Source organism: Artemia franciscana, chromosome 21 (assembly GCF_032884065.1).
Source record: "Artemia franciscana chromosome 21, ASM3288406v1, whole genome shotgun sequence".
In the NCBI taxonomy this organism is placed as follows: Eukaryota; Metazoa; Arthropoda; class Branchiopoda; order Anostraca; family Artemiidae; genus Artemia; species Artemia franciscana.
In genome coordinates, this window is record NC_088883.1 from 13,277,366 (window position 1) to 13,296,056 (window position 18,691).

At 33.0% G+C, this 18,691-nt stretch overlaps 1 protein-coding gene and 2 long non-coding RNA genes across 4 annotated transcripts in view; 2 read left to right on the forward strand and 1 right to left on the reverse strand.

The window, feature by feature from the left end:
• Window positions 1-8,683, forward strand: part of LOC136040801 (early growth response protein 1-B-like) — a 91,766-nt gene extending 83,083 nt beyond the window's left edge. Inside the window, exon 3 of the mRNA XM_065725130.1 lies at window positions 442-8,683. Within this exon, the coding sequence (XP_065581202.1) occupies window positions 442-623 (182 nt within the window). The 3' untranslated portion in view covers window positions 624-8,683. The remainder of the gene's footprint in view (window positions 1-441) is intronic.
• A 2,885-nt stretch (window positions 8,684-11,568) lies between these two features.
• Window positions 11,569-17,773, forward strand: LOC136041000 (uncharacterized). The gene is made up of 3 exons (XR_010620933.1): window positions 11,569-11,633; window positions 14,686-14,810; window positions 17,496-17,773. It is a non-coding gene; the product is annotated as an uncharacterized LOC136041000 (long non-coding RNA).
• The window catches only part of LOC136040999 (uncharacterized), a 64,315-nt gene continuing 62,795 nt past the window's right edge, over window positions 17,172-18,691 (reverse strand). For both annotated transcript variants that reach the window (XR_010620931.1, XR_010620932.1), the window contains one exon: window positions 17,172-17,594. This is a non-coding gene — a long non-coding RNA (uncharacterized LOC136040999). The remainder of the gene's footprint in view (window positions 17,595-18,691) is intronic.

The following is an 18,691-nucleotide window of genomic DNA, read 5'->3' on the forward strand; positions in this document are numbered from 1 at the left end:
AAGTTTTATACCGAGGAATAAAGCTCATTAAGTTTAATGTTACCCATCAAAAGTTGCGAGCCTGAGAAAAGTTGCCCAATTGTAGAAAAGGGGAGGAAACACCCGCCTAAAAGGGTGTTAGTTGCAAAATTTGTTTTTTTTTATTTAGTAAAATTTAGGAAAGATTGAAGACTAGAGCTTTTTACTAGTATATTGATTTCAGGTCTTTTTATTAGTATTACATTTCAGGAATGGTGTGTTACTTAAAATATGAAAAATAGTTCTTCTGACACTTTTCTGCTTGTACGGTAGCACAATTATACTACTTCCCCCCCCCCCTCAGTTTTATATAATTACCAGTCGTTTTCTAATATTTCATTTTTTCAGTATATAAATCTCTATACTCTGTAGAAACATTTAATAATAATTTTTTGACTTACCGTTAAAAAAAATTCATTCCAGGAGAAAAGCCATATCAATGCGCATGGAAAGACTGCGGTTGGAAATTTGCCAGATCGGACGAGCTGACCCGACATTACCGTAAACATACTGGTGATCGGCCTTTCCAATGCCAGATGTGTGAGCGAGCCTTTTCCAGATCTGACCACCTAGCATTACATATGAAACGACACATCTCGGTGTAGTGACGGTACAAACTATCTGGGAGTTGTCCCTCACTTCGGATCATTAAACCTATCGGATATTTTTTTCCTCATATATTGTCCCAGTGATTTTTGCCAAATGACTAAAACTTTAGAATGTTTTCTTAATCTAGTTATAGTACTTAAGCCGTTTGTATATTTCACCTTCTTCATTTTCTCCTAATCCAACAGAAAGAGATGTCGAAATTGCCATACCTAAGGGCATGGATGCATCCAAAAAATGAGGGGGAATACGGGGTTTGAACTCACTCCAAAACTTTTGTCCAACTCGTAAAAACTAAACAAAAATGTATATATACAAATTTTGATACCTTTTGAAAAGCTTTTTCTGTAATCCCCCCCACCGAACAAAATCCTGGATACGCCTTTACACAAGGACCCTAGGTTCCGCTACTCCTCATTTTACCACATGGTTAAAAAATCATTTGAATTTATTGGTTTGTAAAACAGCCTGTTATAGAAGAAAGTTTAAGGGTGTCGGAGCATTGAGCAAAAGTAAACTCTTTCCTGGAAATATAGAAATCGGCATCTAGGTTATAACTTTGTCCTTAAATACATCACTGTCAACATTAACATATATTAGCCGCTCAGAAGCTGGTTTGACCAAGTCTATACCAACTAACAACGAATGCCAGTAAAAGAAGATAAATTCACTGATTTTGACTTGAATGATCTGGCTTAAAAAAAAATCCGGGATGTTTTGAATTTTCCTCGTGTTTTTGAGCATAAGGAATGTGAACATCCGAGTCCGAGATATAAACTATTTGGTAGATCATTTAACAAAAGTGTTTTAGTGCTCAAAAATAAAATTGTCTGTTTTTTACCCTAATCATTAGGAGAAGTCCTTAAGAATGTTCAAAATTAAAGATATGAAGTACTTTGACACTTCAATCTCAAGATATTGAAGAAGTGAAATTCATCAATTGACCTTCTGAATAGCGCATATTATTCGTACGAAATACCGATTTATTGCTTACAAACTCAGAAAAAATGTATCAAATTTAGCTTTTCCCGGTTTTAAACTCTTTTCTTCGTTTTACCTAGTCCAGTCCTAGGGTAGAAATTTTCCTCGTTTTCCAAAGTTGTACATTAGGTAAAAAGTAGACATTTGGACGAAGTTGCAATAATGAATGAATAATTATTTCTCAGATACTTCTCTTTTAATGACTCTAGTAAACATAGGGATTAAACTTCAAAGTAAACAGCATTGGACCAGTGAAAACTGGCTCAATGCTGACAAACCAGTGAAAACTTACCCGAAGTTATTCTCATTGAAAGGGTTATTCGAATTATTCTCATATATATATATATATATATATATATATATATATATATATATATATATATATATATATATATATATATATATATATATATATATATATATATATATCCGGCACGTACGCAGGGGGGGGGCCTTTGGGCCCGCCCCCCGAAACTTTGTGAAATGTTTAATTTCCCCATGGTTTCTTGGGATTTCTGGCAAAAGTAGGACATTTATTAAGAATCTAGATACATGTGTGAAGCCTTTTTTGGGGGATTTTACAGCATGCCATTATCCGGTCAAGTCACTACCCAATTATTAACCCATTTTCTGTCTAACTTTTTACCCTCTTTGAAGTAATTAGCAATTGTGCTGTTATTTTTTTTTTTTTTTTGTAAAGAGAGTTTGCTTTCCACAGCAAAATAGAATTATCCTTGATATTAGGGCGTTTATCCCCCCCCTTTCAGGATAAAGTACAGCTTTCAATGGATCAATTTTGGAAACTATCATTTTTCATTAAAATCTACGTTTTTGCAATAAAAGAACTACCCCCCACAGAATCCATATTGCACTGTTAACCCTAAAACTTCCCTTTCAGTGGGATATAATAGATTAATCACTGGTTCTAAATCGCTATGAACATAACATGAGCCTAAAACATACTTTTGAGGCTCCATTCTTCTCCCCCCCCATCCGCTACAATACTACAGATTAAAGTTAATCTGCATTTTCCGATATACCTGCTTTTGCATTAGGCTACTAAATAAAAAAGTGCTACTTTATATCTGCTGTTTTTAAGGTTTTGCCCCCCCCCCGAAGAAAAATTCCTGCGTACGTGCCTGATATATATATATATATATACATATATATATATATATATATATATATATATATATATATATATATATATATATATATATATATATATATATATATATATATATATATATATATATATATATGTATATTTAATACTCAGCTGCTTTATACTCTATTCAATAGTGTTTAGATTTTATGAGTCTTTTATTGTGCCGGGTTTGAACCTCATAGTATTCTCCATTTTTTTTACAAAAAAAAAAAAGGTTGTTCAGAAAATTATTCATTTTAAACTTCGAAGTATTGTTTTATTATATACACAGAACTTGCGTTTCAAAATCTTTCAATGCAGACTATTAGACAGAATTCAATACAGTATGACCCTCAGAATTTGTTGATAAGACCACAATCATATGTTGCACATTAAATGAACACACTAAATTCGTCATTTTTTATGTTCAAAAATTATATAAATCATGCGAACAGATTATTGCAATCATTGAGAAGTTTTACACACAACTGTTTTTTTTTACAAAAGATAAGAAATTTTCTTGCTAAAAAAGAAAGGATGTACTCGTACTTTTTTTTCTAAATGGATCAGAAAGTGAGAAAGCTTTCGCAGAAAGGTTCTTAACCCTGATGGCCCTCAGGGGATAAGAACCAGCTAGAGAAACTTCTTGCCTTCTCAAGTTATATCATAGCATTTGGGAACACCAGCCATGAGTGGGACAAAAAATATTTCATTACTAGCTAGTAGAATACCAACTATAATTTTTATGTGATACATGCCAAATTAAAACCCCATAATCCAGCTAAACATTTTTTAAAATTGTGCTTTTTTAAAATTCTTCTCGTTTCAAACCTCAAAGGAAGAATTGTTTCTCTGGGAAGCTCCAAAACTTTTCTTACCAACAGAGCTTAGAAAATTTCGAAATACTCTTTGCTCTTAGGCAAGATGGAAGATATTTAAAGATTTATCAAATCGAATTAGACAAATAAACAACTATCAACAAGGTTGTATCCAAGGGAGGGGGGTGTTACTGGGTTTAAAAATTTTCAATACGTTTCTAGGAAATTTTTGTAGACCATCCCCTTGAAAAAAATAACCCAGCCCCAAGCAAAAATCTTGAATACACCCTTGGCTATCAGTCTACGATGAATAATCGCTTGGCACAGCTATTACAAATTAATAACTTCCCCCTCTTAAACTTGGTTTGTCAACATATTAATAAAAGCCCCTCTTTTTTCTGTTTTTGAAAAAACATCTTTCCCTTAACTTAAATTTTATTTTAGTTCCTTCAGGTCATCCATAGTGTATGTTCTTCGAAGTTGTAAAGTGCAAACTTTTCAGCTCGCACTGGATATACATGTTTATTGATGGTTTTGTTGGCTATCTTCAGACACGCGATATATCCGGCGGTGCCAAAACATGTAAATGTAGGGTGAGAAGAAGGACAACAATTGTATAACTTTTAATGAAGATTCAAAAAGGTATATTTAAATCTAGGGGCAATATTCTTAAATGAAGATAAAAAAATCTATTTCTAAAAATTAAGCGGGCAATAACTCCCCCTCCAATTGCCACCCCTGAATATTTAATTTTCATATATTCACTACTAGCTAGATTTTGCTAGTACTGAAGGGGTGCCGGGAGGGCACAAGAGAACAATCTGAAGCTCTGGTTTTCTACCAGTATAATCGCTAACAATTCCTAAATGTAATGTATTTTATTTCAACATTTTTATTAAATAATATTTTTTTTCAACAAAAATTAGATACAAAGCTTTGTTTGCTGATCACTGGACTCTAAGATGTACTATTGTAATACAAACTAGCAAAAATGTCAAATGATTTATATGTTAATCAAACACAAAGGTGGCACTAAATGAAATTTTTAGTGTTAAAACACTGAAACTTTAAAATAAAATACTTACTTCGTCCTTATTGTATAACTGAACCTCTCAACCTGAAAATCAACTCTTAAGAATCGCCTTGCTGGATATTGAAAAGCAGGCACGTTCGTAGAGGAGGCTCGAGCCGATGCCCTCTTTCTGAAATTCCAAGAATTTAAAAATCTTTTTTTCCCACAGAATACCTGCTCGTTTGGGTTTATAACCTATGCCACTCCTCCCTTTTGTTGCATTTATCCTTGCCATCAGCCCTGCTTTATCGATTGGTTTAATTGGTCTGGCTTAATTGGCTGGCCGATTGGCTGGTTTTAATTGGTATGCACGAAAAAAAAACGTTTATATGATTTCCTATTAAATCTAGTAACTCAAAATAGTTTCTTTTTTAGCAGTTTTATGCTTAATGTGTTTTAAGATCTTAAAACCACAATGTCGACTTAAATTACGTTTTTTTGGGAAAAGGATATTTTTCCAAGCCATTTAATGTGTTTTCCCAGAACCCTCCAGAAAACTGTTTCTAGCGTAAGCTGTTCTTTTTCATATTCCTAAGTGATTCCCTTTAGGGAAGAGGGGATGATATGAAATAAAAAGGTAGAGCGGTTGCTTATCTGTTCTAACAATTTGTTAGGAAATAATAGACTCTGTCAACAATGTGGAAAAAACACCACTGGGAATTCAATGTTGAACCTTCATTCCATGGCTGGGAAATGTGAAATATCCATTTGTACTAATGAAATGAGGGGGGTTCCCTTACTTCCGGAAACTTGTGCAATATTTTAATTTCTGTATTATGTAGATTAGGTTTCACTTACTTAATAAAAGCCAAATTCTTTCTTCTTTTTTTTTGCGATAAGCAGTTTTTTAATGTGTTTAGTGATATCTCCTTTGTTTGGTTGTGAAGAGATGGATTTTGTGAATTTTGTGGATTTCTTAGCAAATCCAATATTGTGAAAATGAAACTGTTGTAATTGCGATTTGTTTATAATATTGCAAAGGTTAGAATGTTGATTAATTAGTTTTAATTAGATTGAAGACGGTATGGCTTTAGTGTAGTAAATTCAAATATTTACATGGAAAACAGATAACAAGACGCTGCAAAATATTTATTAATTCACTTTTTAAATGGCCAATGACATTTTAGTGATATTTTTTTAAATGTGAATCGAGCATAAAACATTCTAATCGGGCATCAGTTGTCGGGCCCATACAGGTCATCGGGTCGTTGTGGATAAGAGCATGACATGTGACTTTTTTCTTTAATATCGAATTAATATTTTATCACCCACTCGTGAAAGGAAAAAGATTGACCTATATATAGACCGATTTGTTCCTTATTAAATATGTTCTATAAAATATAGAACAAATATAGACCTATTTGTTCCTTCACTGTCCCAGTTGTTAATTTGTTTGTAAGAATACTTCTAGTTTTCTTTGATATATTAAAAAAAAACTACCCTTTAAAAACTTACAAAAAATCTTATTTTTAGCTTATAGAAATGCCTTAGAGCAAAGCCTTTTATTCGAAATGCCCATATATATATATATATATATATATATATATATATATATATATATATATATATATATATATATATATATATATATATATATATAAAGAAAGAGAAAAACGAGAGTTTTATTTAAAAAAACATGAAATCCATTGGTTATTTTCCAATTATTTCAAATGATTATCGTGATTATTGTGACAAAATCTTTTTTGCTTTTGCCACTGTAGGCATCAATCCTATAAATTGGCTAGCGAATTTAAAAAGAAATGCCGCCAGCCTTTTGAAAAAAAAAATTAGTATAGCTAAGCTTTTTGGTGTTTTTCAATGCGGTTCACAAAGAATTGCCTACAATTTGCATTATTATAGGATGCTTATCCAAAAATTCTGGAGCCTCCTATGAACTCCCCCCCCCCTAAAAAAAACTGTTGTGTACAAAATTAAACCAGCGCTGTGCAGTTCAGTCTAGGGAAATTCTCAAAAAAGGCGTTGGGAACTCAGATTGAAGCTGGTTCCTTCTGACATCTACTACAATCGAACTCTGTGGGTATGGCCATCAGTCCCTATGTGACAGACTGATCCTCTAGCAGAATTGCTGACGAATTTAAATTGTTTCAATTTTAAATTAAAACCAAATTTCAAAGTTAAGTGAAACATAGAGCCAGCAATGTAAAAAAGAAAACAACTCAACTTGAAAAATAAGTTTTCAAGCCAAAAAATTTACTTAAGCTAAAAGATGGTAATTGACTTGTCGACTGACAGTAAATGGTGGTAGAAATCACGGAAACTGTTTTTGCTAAAAATTTTAATTCTTTAAGTTTCCGCAATTAACAAGGTACAGAAAATGAAAGGTACTATTAAAAAAAAAAACCTTCAAGCAAGTACATTAACTCCAATTCAAGCTGTTTTGCTTTAAGCATCGACAGGATCTTCCTTTTAATCGCTTTAATAGAGTAATCATCATAATGTCGGTATTAGTACTGTTTTTCTTAGTACCTGCCTATAAAGACAATTGTGTTTGTCACTCCAATAGAATTTGTCATATATATATATATATATATATATATATATATATATATATATATATATATATATATATATACATATATATATGTGTGTGTGTGTGTACAATATATGAAAATTCAGAAACGAGTTGATTATTTAAATAAGGTGGAAACTAAGTCTATTCAGTATATCAAGGTTGACAGAAGACAAAAAAAAATGCTCTATCGATTCTGATAGTTTGTATCAAGATAATATGTAAAAACTATTTTCACAGTACCAGTAGGATTTTTAAGGCTTCTGTTTTTTGTTTTGTTTTTTTTTTCTTAGCAGTACCATAAGACAGGGATGAGGTAAAGCTACTATTATGAGGAGACCCACTTCCTTTTAGAGGCGAGGATATATTGTCAAAAAAAGATTTTGATAAACCAAATGGTGCAAAAATAGGGTCCATATCTTACTGTTCCCTAGTGAAATATTTTCCTTTTTCTCCTTATACGAAAGAAAAAATAAAATTGTATGTCTGAATGCTTTTCACACGGTCAAGTAAAAGGCTCTACCAACCCACATCGATTTGACACCTTATTCTTTAAAAAGTGTCCTATAGGCAAGGACGCATCCCGTGAGGGTGGTTACCGGGTTTGACCCCCTGTCTCCGAGAGGGGGAACTAGTAAAAACAAAACTCCAAGACTAGTAAAAACAAAACAGAAACGCAAATAAACAAATTTTCGATGCATTTTTTATTTTTTACCCCCCCCTCCTACCCGAACAAAAATTCTGGATATGCCCTTGCCTATAGGATAAGACACGCGGTAACAAGAAGACATAAAAAACGATCAATGAATGGCGACTTCATTTGTTTCAGTTATAAGTGTCTTTGCTATGGTCCAAATTTTATAGTATAATTTGGACCATATCAATTGGATTTGGACCAAATAAATATGGACCAAATAATTGGACTAAATTAATTTGGTCCAATAGCATATTAGCACTGGGGCACTGGAAAAAGTAAAAAAAATAGTCATATTGTACTGCAAGACTGGGCTTACCCATAACACGTTAATACCTTGAAATACGCTTAATACTTGAAATTTTTTCTTTTCGAAAAAGGGGAAACTATGTAGGAATATAAAACTGTCATTGCATTCCCTTGCTATAATGCCCTTATTTGCCATACCATCCAAATGTGTCTGACTGCATTAAGATGTGTGTTTAGGAATTTTCTGCATTTTAAAAGCCGTTATTAATTTGATTAAAAATTGCTATTATCGTCCCGATTTGTCACATTTTCTATATATCTCCATTTTTGAAAGTCTGACCTAATATAACGTATTAATTAGTCAATTGCCTAAGTGATTTGTTTTATTAACGGTGTATAAAGCAAAATTTTATTTTCGTAAATATTTTTTATGCGCATTCAGTTTTAGCTTTGCATTTTTCGTGTGTTTTATTGGCTTATATTGTTGCTTAAGACAGTTCTTCTGTCTTATTTACCGCGCTTATATGTTGTATATTTACTGAATGATTAAATAAAAGTTGATGTTTTAGCTTATTCTTCTTCCATAGTTAGGATAGAGGGGTAAGTGGCTTGAAGAGTAGGGTTAAGGAATAGTAAAACTCCTGTTAATTGGATACTCAAAAGCTATATATAAACATATAATAGCACATAACCATAGTGAAATCAGAACCAAATCATTCATACTAATGGGTGGTAATTCAGGAGCAATTGAAACCAAAACGCTAAGAAACGGTTGATTGTAAGACATATCCCTTCAAAAGAATATGTTTTCAAGGCTGATTCAAAGTACGCGATTCCCATTAAGTTTAAGTAAACCCATCAAAAGTTATTAACATAATGAAATTCGGATAATTTTTGGAATAGGAGAACATCCTCTTTAAAAAAGGAATGACCTTGTCATAAAATTACATCACTTTTTCGAGTTTCACGAGACATCCTTTATATCAACATTGAACTGAGATTTGTTAAAGCTTAAATGTCGACTGAATAGTGCGTGCACAATTTTTTGCACAAGATGTATTTTCATCAAATATTAAGTGATAAAGAAAATACAAAAGAGCCAAGACATGTTCCAAGATATGTAGCTTCATAGCAGAAACTTAAAGAAGCAAGGTAAAAAAAAGATTTTAAGGATAAATACGTTCCAGCAGCTCCAGTAGAGCCTAAGATGTAACTCCAAATTTATTCAGCCAGCTGAAAATCTGATAACTTGGGATAAATGACTTTTATATGGTATAACTAAATACATAAACGATTTACTGGTCATCAATGAGTTAAAATAATATTACTCAACAGCCAACGTTGTACGAGAACCCGAATTAAATTTGATGTTTGTGTTCGATTAGAAATATATAAGCTCGTAAAGACTGAACTAACTATAGTCTCCAAGTTAGGACTTAATACCTCAAACTTACTCATCTGGAATTGATCTGTTCTAAAAACTGAGCCTCAAATTGACTTCTACTAACAACTCAGGGCAGCACCAAGCCATCTGAGGTCAACACAGCTACGGACGCCTCCATCCCAATCTATTATAAGATTCCTTCCTTACGCTCTCCCGCGAAGAAGTTTAAATTTCTCTTAAATCTTTCCACAAGATCCCCTCCCGTTCGGAGACGGCCTGTTTTTTCCTTGGCCCTAGACGTTTGGCTGACTAGGACGATCTTTGGTAATCTTTTACCTTTGGCTGTCTGCCAAGATATTAGAGCAACTATTTCCAATCTTTCCGCCATGGTGTCACACTGTTTGCACTTGGAACTTTACACGGCACCTATTTGCTCGTCTTAATCTCAAAAAGCTCATTATATTTAAAAACGGATTTTCTTTAATAAAAAAAATACTGATTTTACAAAGGAATACCTTCCTAAAACAACACCTTAAACTCCTTTTGCGATACCTTTGACTAAACAGGCGCGTAAGTAATTGATCAAAGCATTTGTTTGTTTTCATTCCAACTATATAAGTCACTGTGCTTTTTTTAATAATGCTACCAGCTTGTTGACATATAAATTATTAAAACATTGTGTTTTTATCTTTGACTTCATTATTTGTTTAAAGGTTCTAAATGTCTTGTGTTCGCAGCCAAGAAAAATGAATATGATTAAACCTTGTAATTAAAGCTTGAAAGTATGATAAAATATGACAAGTAGATAAGTGTTAGTTCCAACGTAAATGAAATAGCTAATATTTATAAATGTATTTTTCATTTCACTTGACCAGAACTAACATACGTAGAACGTTTATTACGCATAGACGTAGTAAAAGAATATAGAATAGCGTACATATTTTAAGAATCCAGGATTATACACGATTTAGATGATATACTTTAAACAGTTAGAAATATGTGACATGGTCAGATGAGAATAATATGTAAGGTTTTGCATAGGATTATTTACGCCACTCTCTCCGTCTTTTAAACTTCATGCCCTACTGAGTCAGAAACTTTGAATCAACCTCACAACTAATCGTTCGAGAAAGCTTTCCGATAAGAACGTATATCTGCCCGAGAATAAATAATGAACTTTGTAGAGGACGGAAATAGTTGGCCGGGCAAAACCAAACAAGTTATCTGTTCAGACAACTTGTGAGCAATTGTGCTTTGACATACAATTACAATAACAATTGTGCTTTGGGTCACATGGAATACAATAGCAAATTTCCATGGTTCTTCCAGGCGTTAGCCTAATAACAGTTCAATTCACTGATTACCATTTTAGACGGAAAAAATAAAAGATCCTAGTGAATTCCAACAAAATTATTTATTAGTGAAGTCCGACAAAATTACTTATTAGTGAAGTGCAACAAAATTACTTATTGGTGGATCATATATTTTTTGTAAGATTGCTTTCCCTAACAATTTTCATTGAATATAAAGATTCCCCCAGGCCAAAATTTTCCATAATTTCACATTAGATGAGCAAAAAACTTCGCTCATCCTTTTTCTAGCAAAAAGTCCCTTGACCTTTTAGCAAGCTTTCTGTTGCTTCCTTTTGCTCATTCATCCTCTTAGATGAGCAGCTGGACTTATACCTCTCGCTTTCCTCTGCTTATTACGATCAGCAGCTTGGACCTCGAACTCTGGTATGATGCAATCATGACGTCATTTAAAATAATTCCAAGTTTATTTTTTCCAATGATTTTTTTAGTATCTGCATAGTGTCTAAGATTATTAAAAAGAAAAAAAACATTCTTCAGTGCTTACCAAATAGAAAGACCGACTAATACACACTTTATTTGTATAATTTCATAGCTTCCTATTTCTTCTTGGATTTCCCGCCAATTTTTTTGAAAAACTGGAATTTAGAAAATGACCAATTTAGTAAAAACGAATCTGTCGCCTAGCAATTACTCCCGCTAGATAGCATTACTAACAAACAAATATTTTTCCGAAGTAGATAAACAGTGGTGTACCCAGTGTCTCTGTCTAGTCTAGTAGTTAGTATCTGGAGCTTTTCCAGTCTATAGTTTCCACATTTACGGTAGTAGTTTTACAGTAATTAATTATAAATAAAAACACAAAATAATCAGCAACCAAAAGCTAAGCTTTTGAGGGCAGTTACGAAACGATGACAACAAAAAATAATAATAAGAAGGATTGAATAAATGTAACAAAGTTAATTTTATTATTTTAAGACTTAACTTAGAGGTAACACCACAAGAGTAGAAAAAAGACAAAAAAAAACTGGTTTATTAATAATCAACAGGTCTTTGTATTAGGAAGGTTTTTATTTATCCTCTAAGACAAAACAAATGATTATGATATCAAAACCTCCAGTTTTTAATTATTGGGTATTAAAAAAGGAGATACAACAAATCCTGGTAAAAGACAAAACGAAAAACGTCCAAAAACCAAATCAGATACAAGAAAGGAGATGGGATGACAATATATAAAAGTGAATCCAAATGAATAACCAAGTCAAACAAAAAGATAACAGAAATTTCAACAAAAAATAGTGGAAAGGCCAGTTTGGGAGTGTCATCTGTGCTTTACTGATTTTTTTTTTTTGACAATTTTAATTTTCATTAAAACACCAATAATTAAATACTGCTCAGATATCTGAGAATTTTTGTATACTTCAGAATATTTGAAATAATTAATTCAAAACTTAATTAGCTAATTCACTAATCAATATTAATAGCATTAATCATTAATGTTAACGATCAATATTCTTGATTTTTTGTTTTTTATAGAACTTGAAACTGCTTTTTTAAAGACAAATTTAAGCAATAGTGTAATTTTAACCTCGTAAGTAAATAGATCAGAAAGTGATGAATGCAACGGTGTATATATTTTTTATATATTTTGATTGAAAATAAAGAAATGCAAGATTTTTAATGAGACCCTACTTTTTCAAAGTACTTACAGGGTTTTCGCAAGGTTATAAGAAATGATGAAAAAAATAGACATTTTCAAGAACACAGTCTTCGCTATCGAATGGCATCTCTATCTTAATCTTGCGGTGAAGTACAAAGAAATACAAGCTTCCAGAAATTTTACATGGGGAATCGAAACAGGGATGATAAACATTAATTAGTATCAATTAGTCTTATTGATTAACCATTTCAATTAATATTAATAATTCATCAGTAATTAATTGATTAATCAAAATAATTAAGTCACCTTCATTGATCTAACGTGTATAGCAAATTGTTTTCAGTAATGTGCAAACGAAACTCTAGCGTTAGAGAGTTACAAGGGTGTTTTCCACACTCTTATTCATTTTAATTTCTACTCGTCTGAAGTTTGACTTAATAACATGTTAATTCTTATTCATTTTGAACTTGACCTGATCAGTTGATGAGACTTTATTTAACATAAGCTTTAGCATTTATTCATTCATAGCTATTTTGGTTTCTTTTCAACAGGACTACATTTTTATCTTTTTTCACTTTAAGTTTTGTTTATCCACTTATGGTATTTCTTTTTTTAAGTTTAATTTCATTGTAATTTCTTATCTACCTGTTTTAGGTCTTAATATTACTTTAATTTCTTATGAAGTTTTTTGAAAAAAAATGATATTACAAATGGAGACATAAACAGTCCAACATTTAGAATCCGGACGTCAAAATTCAACCTCGCTTCCTCACAGGTGTCCTTTTTTTTATTAATTTTGGCATTCCTTATATAGTAAATTAATATTACATGAGCCATCCATACTTGTCTCTGAAACGGATGTAGGATAGATTTTGATAAATAACTTTTGAAGACCTTTTGAAGAATTTCATCCGCTACAAGCCACGCTACTGTAAAACAAAAAGAAAACATATTATGTGTCTAAGTCTAAAGCTGCAATGTGTCTATCTACTGCTGGACAAATATTGGCATATTTGGAATTTAACCAACCTGACTTATGGGTCCTGAACGTTTGTCGACAGCATAAAGCGTTTGGAAACACTGCTTCTTCAGATTGGCGTATCTGCTGCTAAAAGTAGAGTTTTGCCTGTTGTAATATCGGCCAAATGTGCAGAACTAGGAGTCTTAAAGTAAATGAAGCCAAGATAAAATCCAATACTTACAGAAATGATGAGACTGCCTTGGAAAATACTATTTCGGAAAATACTGCTATAAGCCTCTCCTGCTTTTTACTTTGCAACATTTAACATGCCATGATTTACCTGGCTAATCTTAGCAAATTGAATAGTAACTACTAGATGGAATCAATGACCCTCAATCTGTGCATGAGGGTTGCCATTCCTCATGTAACAGACCAGAGCCAGCCACATTAGTTTTAATTTAAAATATCATCCTTTTATTTTGATTCTTCCCTGAAATAAAGGACAAGCTTAATAAAAACTTTTCGGGGAGTGCAATTTTGCTAATCAATAGATGTTTATGTAGTCATTAAACAATTTCAAAAAGCACCTATCTTGACTTAATTTGTATATTTCAGATGATTTTTAAACCTGATTAGTCTCTCCATTTAAATTACCAAATAAAACCCTTGAAACTCTTTGAATACATTTAAAACGACTTCCCTCCTTGGCAGGCAACGGTTACGCATCTAATGTAACTGAAAAGAATGAATAAAAACCTCATACTGTTTAATAACGACTCAGGTGGCAAAAATATCATGTAACGAAAACGTAATCAACTGAACTTGAAAATCACATATTAAAAACCACTAAATTCACATAATAAGACACCTATTATCAAACAGAGACTTTTTTCTATTGGCTATGATGTGTCTGATTTAGAGAATCACATAATAATCATAATTTACTTTCTCTTTGTATCTTTGAAATTAAAATACTTTCCACACATATTTTTGTACTTTGTTTGATTTATTGCTATGCTGAAATTGGGGTATGATCTACGCTTCTTAAAGCTCAGAGAAGCTTGCTATAAAACCATAACTTGCTCTTGTTATAATTTAGAAGATATATTCTTTATTTTGAGTGATAGGATATAAGTCAGAAGTCCCTTTATACCTTCTTAAAACAATACGCTATAAGAGACTACGTTACATACAAGAGACTTTACAGGAAACTAGAAACGAGAATAATGAAGAAGTCTAGTTCTTCTCTTTTCAGATTGCTATTCAAACATAAAATTCACAATGCAAACGTAGTCAGATAGTTCATGTAGCCGGAAAAGATAGCAACTCATATATACAAAACATGTGGATCTTAGGAAGGAACCATCCACAATTTGAAAGGTATAACTTACTTTGATCCAATCTTCAACTCCACCCTTCACCAGAAAATATAGAAAATTCTATATAATGATGGAATACCACGCAAGTTTTTTTTATTTTACTAAGGCATACTATGATCACTTAGTGAGTCAAGTGGGAGTTTATAGCGAAGAGATAGAATTATTTTGTGGCGGAAAGATAGAATGATTGTTTGCGCTAGAGGGAAAGCAGGCTGCATTTTTATTTGACGCTGTTCAACTACTGTGCATGTTGGGTGCTTAAGACTTCCCATCCAGGAGTATAAATTTAGACAAAATCTTCTGCTCACCGACCTTGACTATGCTGGTGATTTTGGCGCCCTATCCAACCCAAAACCAGCCAAAGTCCTACGGCAATTAACCACCCAACTCCTTTTTTGCTAGCTGTAATCTAGCAAAACTGGAGTAGATTGACAGTTTTACTAACTTCATTTCCACTACTTTAGTTATTAATTTTTAGGTGCTAATTTCTGGTAGAAGATAAAGAAAGTACCCGCACCTTTTTGTTTCTTAGTAAATAACTCCGTTACCACCGCTAAATTAGCATTGCTGCAAAAATTCAGATTTCTGTGTATTGGTGCGAACCAATCTCTCTCACGGACACCAAACCACGAAAACTTACAGATGTTTTAGAACATAATTATCTATAAAAGATTCTCGTAACACATTTGATCAGCTGCTTATCCCAAATGGAAATGCCACAAATATGGAAAAGAGTTGTCGTTCTCACAATCGTAGACGTTTGATAAAGTGTCTGGTCCGTGTTGAAAGCCATTCAAGCGCCGATTTCTCCCCGATTTCTTTTAGCTAAGACTCTCAACTAAAAAAAAAAAAAAATCAGAGGAAAAAAGCAAAAATTAAAAGAAACCCAGTAAAATCAGATTTTAAGGCGAGTGGTGCATCCAGAAAGTTTTGCTATTGATCTTCAGCCCAATGGATCGTATTTGCGGAGCAACTAACAGCAAATCACTGAGCCTGATCAAAACATGTCTTGGGGATCGGCGATGTTGGACGAGACAGAGACACCTGATTCACTTTACAAGTACAAGTAAGGAAGCGCTTTTGGAACACTGGCCTCGATTTCGGACCAGATAGAGACACCTGGTTCCTGCCACAAGTACAAGTAAGGAAGCAGTTTTAGAACACTGATCTTGATGTTGGATGAAATGGAGACACCTGGTTCCTTCCACAAGTATACGTAAGAAAGGCGTTTTGGAACACTGATCTTGATGTTGGACGATAAGGAGACACCTGATTCCCGCCACAAGTACAAGTAAGGAAGTAGTTTTGAACACTGATCTTGATGTTGAACAAGATGGAGACACCTGGTTCCCGCCACAAGTACAAGTAAGGAAGCAGTTTTGGGACACTGATCTTAATACATGCATATTTCGTGGAATAAGATTAAAGTTTTCAACCATGTAAACTTTTTATAATTAAGCTGCATTTAGTTTTGAAGAACATTCCTCACTGGAAATTCCCCCCCCCCTGAGAAGCATGTAATTGTTTAGTTACTTTGGCTTCCCGATTTGAGAGATAACACTCTGTAGCCGAGCGTCTTTTGACATATTTCGAAAATTAAACAGAAAACCATTGGAAATAAGCCGTTTAGGTTCAGAAAGTGTGAATATTTTCTTCCGTGGCTGAAATGTGAATTTACTAATGTTTCTTTTTTTCTTTTTCCTCTTTGTTATAACATTTTGATCTTTGATTGAAGACTTTTGAAATTTCTAGCAATTAATTAAAACTCATAGATAAGTTAGAAAGAATTAATTTAGGGCCTAGATTAGAAAAAGCAAGCACGTTTTGATATAAGCCTGAATACTTTTTAATATTTTTGTTATGTCTTTCTCGTTTCAAACTTTGAATCAGAAGTTTTTAAATAGAGTTTCGGTTCTTCATCCTGTTTTATTCTCCTTTATATTTTTATTCCTTTATGTGTTTTATTCTCTTTATATTTTCTGATGGCGTTTTTGCATATATTTATATTATATTATATATTATAATATAATATTTTTATTATATATTATAATATAATATATTGCATATATTAGTACTTTTTTTCACTATCGAAATGTGTCATTGGGAGGAGTAATAGACTAAGGGGTATTTAAATCTCTACAGGGCTGTATTACAAACAGCTCCAGAAGACTGTATAATAAAATATTTATGCCGATAGAAAAAACTATTTTGGGGTATAAAAAATGAGGGGGGTGGGGGGTGGATAATCCCTATTTCATAAAAAATAATATCATTCATGATATACACGGCACTAACCATAGTTGTCTGCGTTCAACCCTTATTTGCAGTAAAAGAAAGAGCAAAAGTATAGTAACCAACCATGCTCCAAAGCAAGATATATTGAAAAGTAAATCATGATAAAATATTTAAAATATTATAATACGACCTTGATCACTTTCTTAATGTTTAGTGAGCCTTGACACTGTATTTAATTAATAATGCCAAGTTAAACAACCACAAAGATATCTCAGAAAAAAAATCCCTTCTTGGTCAAGGTAGATAGTACATAAACGCTGGCCAAACAATCCAACACTTCTTGATTTTCATGAACAGAGCTACAAATTCGATTTTCCACCAGGGATCAAAGGGAGTCAAAAATCTTTCCATAGAAGGGACAACTTGGTAAAACTATTCTATTTTGTTTCAGGAGGTCCACTTGAATCCCAAAGCACTATAGACCCTGGTCTTTTCCTTAGCGATGTCCCAGTTGATGATGTGAAGTAACATTGTCAAAAACTACCGACTTCTGAAAAAAAAAGCAAATCAATTGTCAAGTTTGAATGAACTTAGTGTTTTTGATTCTTTTGGTTTATTCAGATGCGAGTTTTGAATAGAAGTATAGTACAGTATAGTGGGTTCTATCTAAAATCATAGTCGAATTTGGATTCTCATGGTTCCAAAGCCATTTTGCATCAATTTTAAGCTTCCAACTGGAACAGTTTAGTGGTAATTTCACTAGAATGATAGACAGATAAACACACATATGATTTCATATATATAGGCCTTTAGACAGCAAAAGGTTACATAGGCATTGTCGTTATTTAGACAAATTTTATTAAAGTGACTTAGAAAATGAAATCGTATTTGATTAGGATCTATAAACCATTTCAAAATGTTGAAACAGATTCAGACACACTAATTTTGCTTTGTATTTTGTCTTTTCCAATTTAAAATCCTTTGTAATTTGCGGTTTCGGCGTGTCCGTTCGTGTTTTTACAAACGGGTATTTTTCCTCATCTTTGGGCTTGCCAATAAACCTTCTATAGGCAGCATGTTAGCACTGCCTAAGTAGAGATCGAAGTGGCACCCACGCACTATCTTTATAGGTGCCGTTTTGTATGGAAGAAGTTGTTTTAGAAAAGAAGGGGCTCATTGGATTGGAAATTGAAAGTTCCAGTTCCCTTTTTAAGAATTGGGGGTGATGGGAAGACAACCAGCCCCCTTCCGCGTCCTTTTATGCTGGCTGGTCCTGTTTAGAACCCAAAGACATCGGACCAAAATTTTGAGATAGCTATTTTGTCCAGAATGGTCAACAGGTGCAATAAATATATCTCCAGGGATAACATAGCCCCAGCACCCCTTGGGTAAGGGTTGTACCCAGGATTTTGTTTGGGGAGGGGTTTACACAATTTTTTAAACGCATCAAAAATTTGTTTATATGCATTTTTTTACGTTTTACGGTAAGTACACACATCTTGGAGGGGGGGTTCAAAAACCTCACCCCTCCTGGATAAGGCCGGTCGTAGAAATATGCAAGATGCCCATTTTTTCAACATAGGTTTTTTAATGGAAAAGGGCATTAAGGCGATTCTGGGTGTCTGATTAACTCAAAATTCTAGAGAT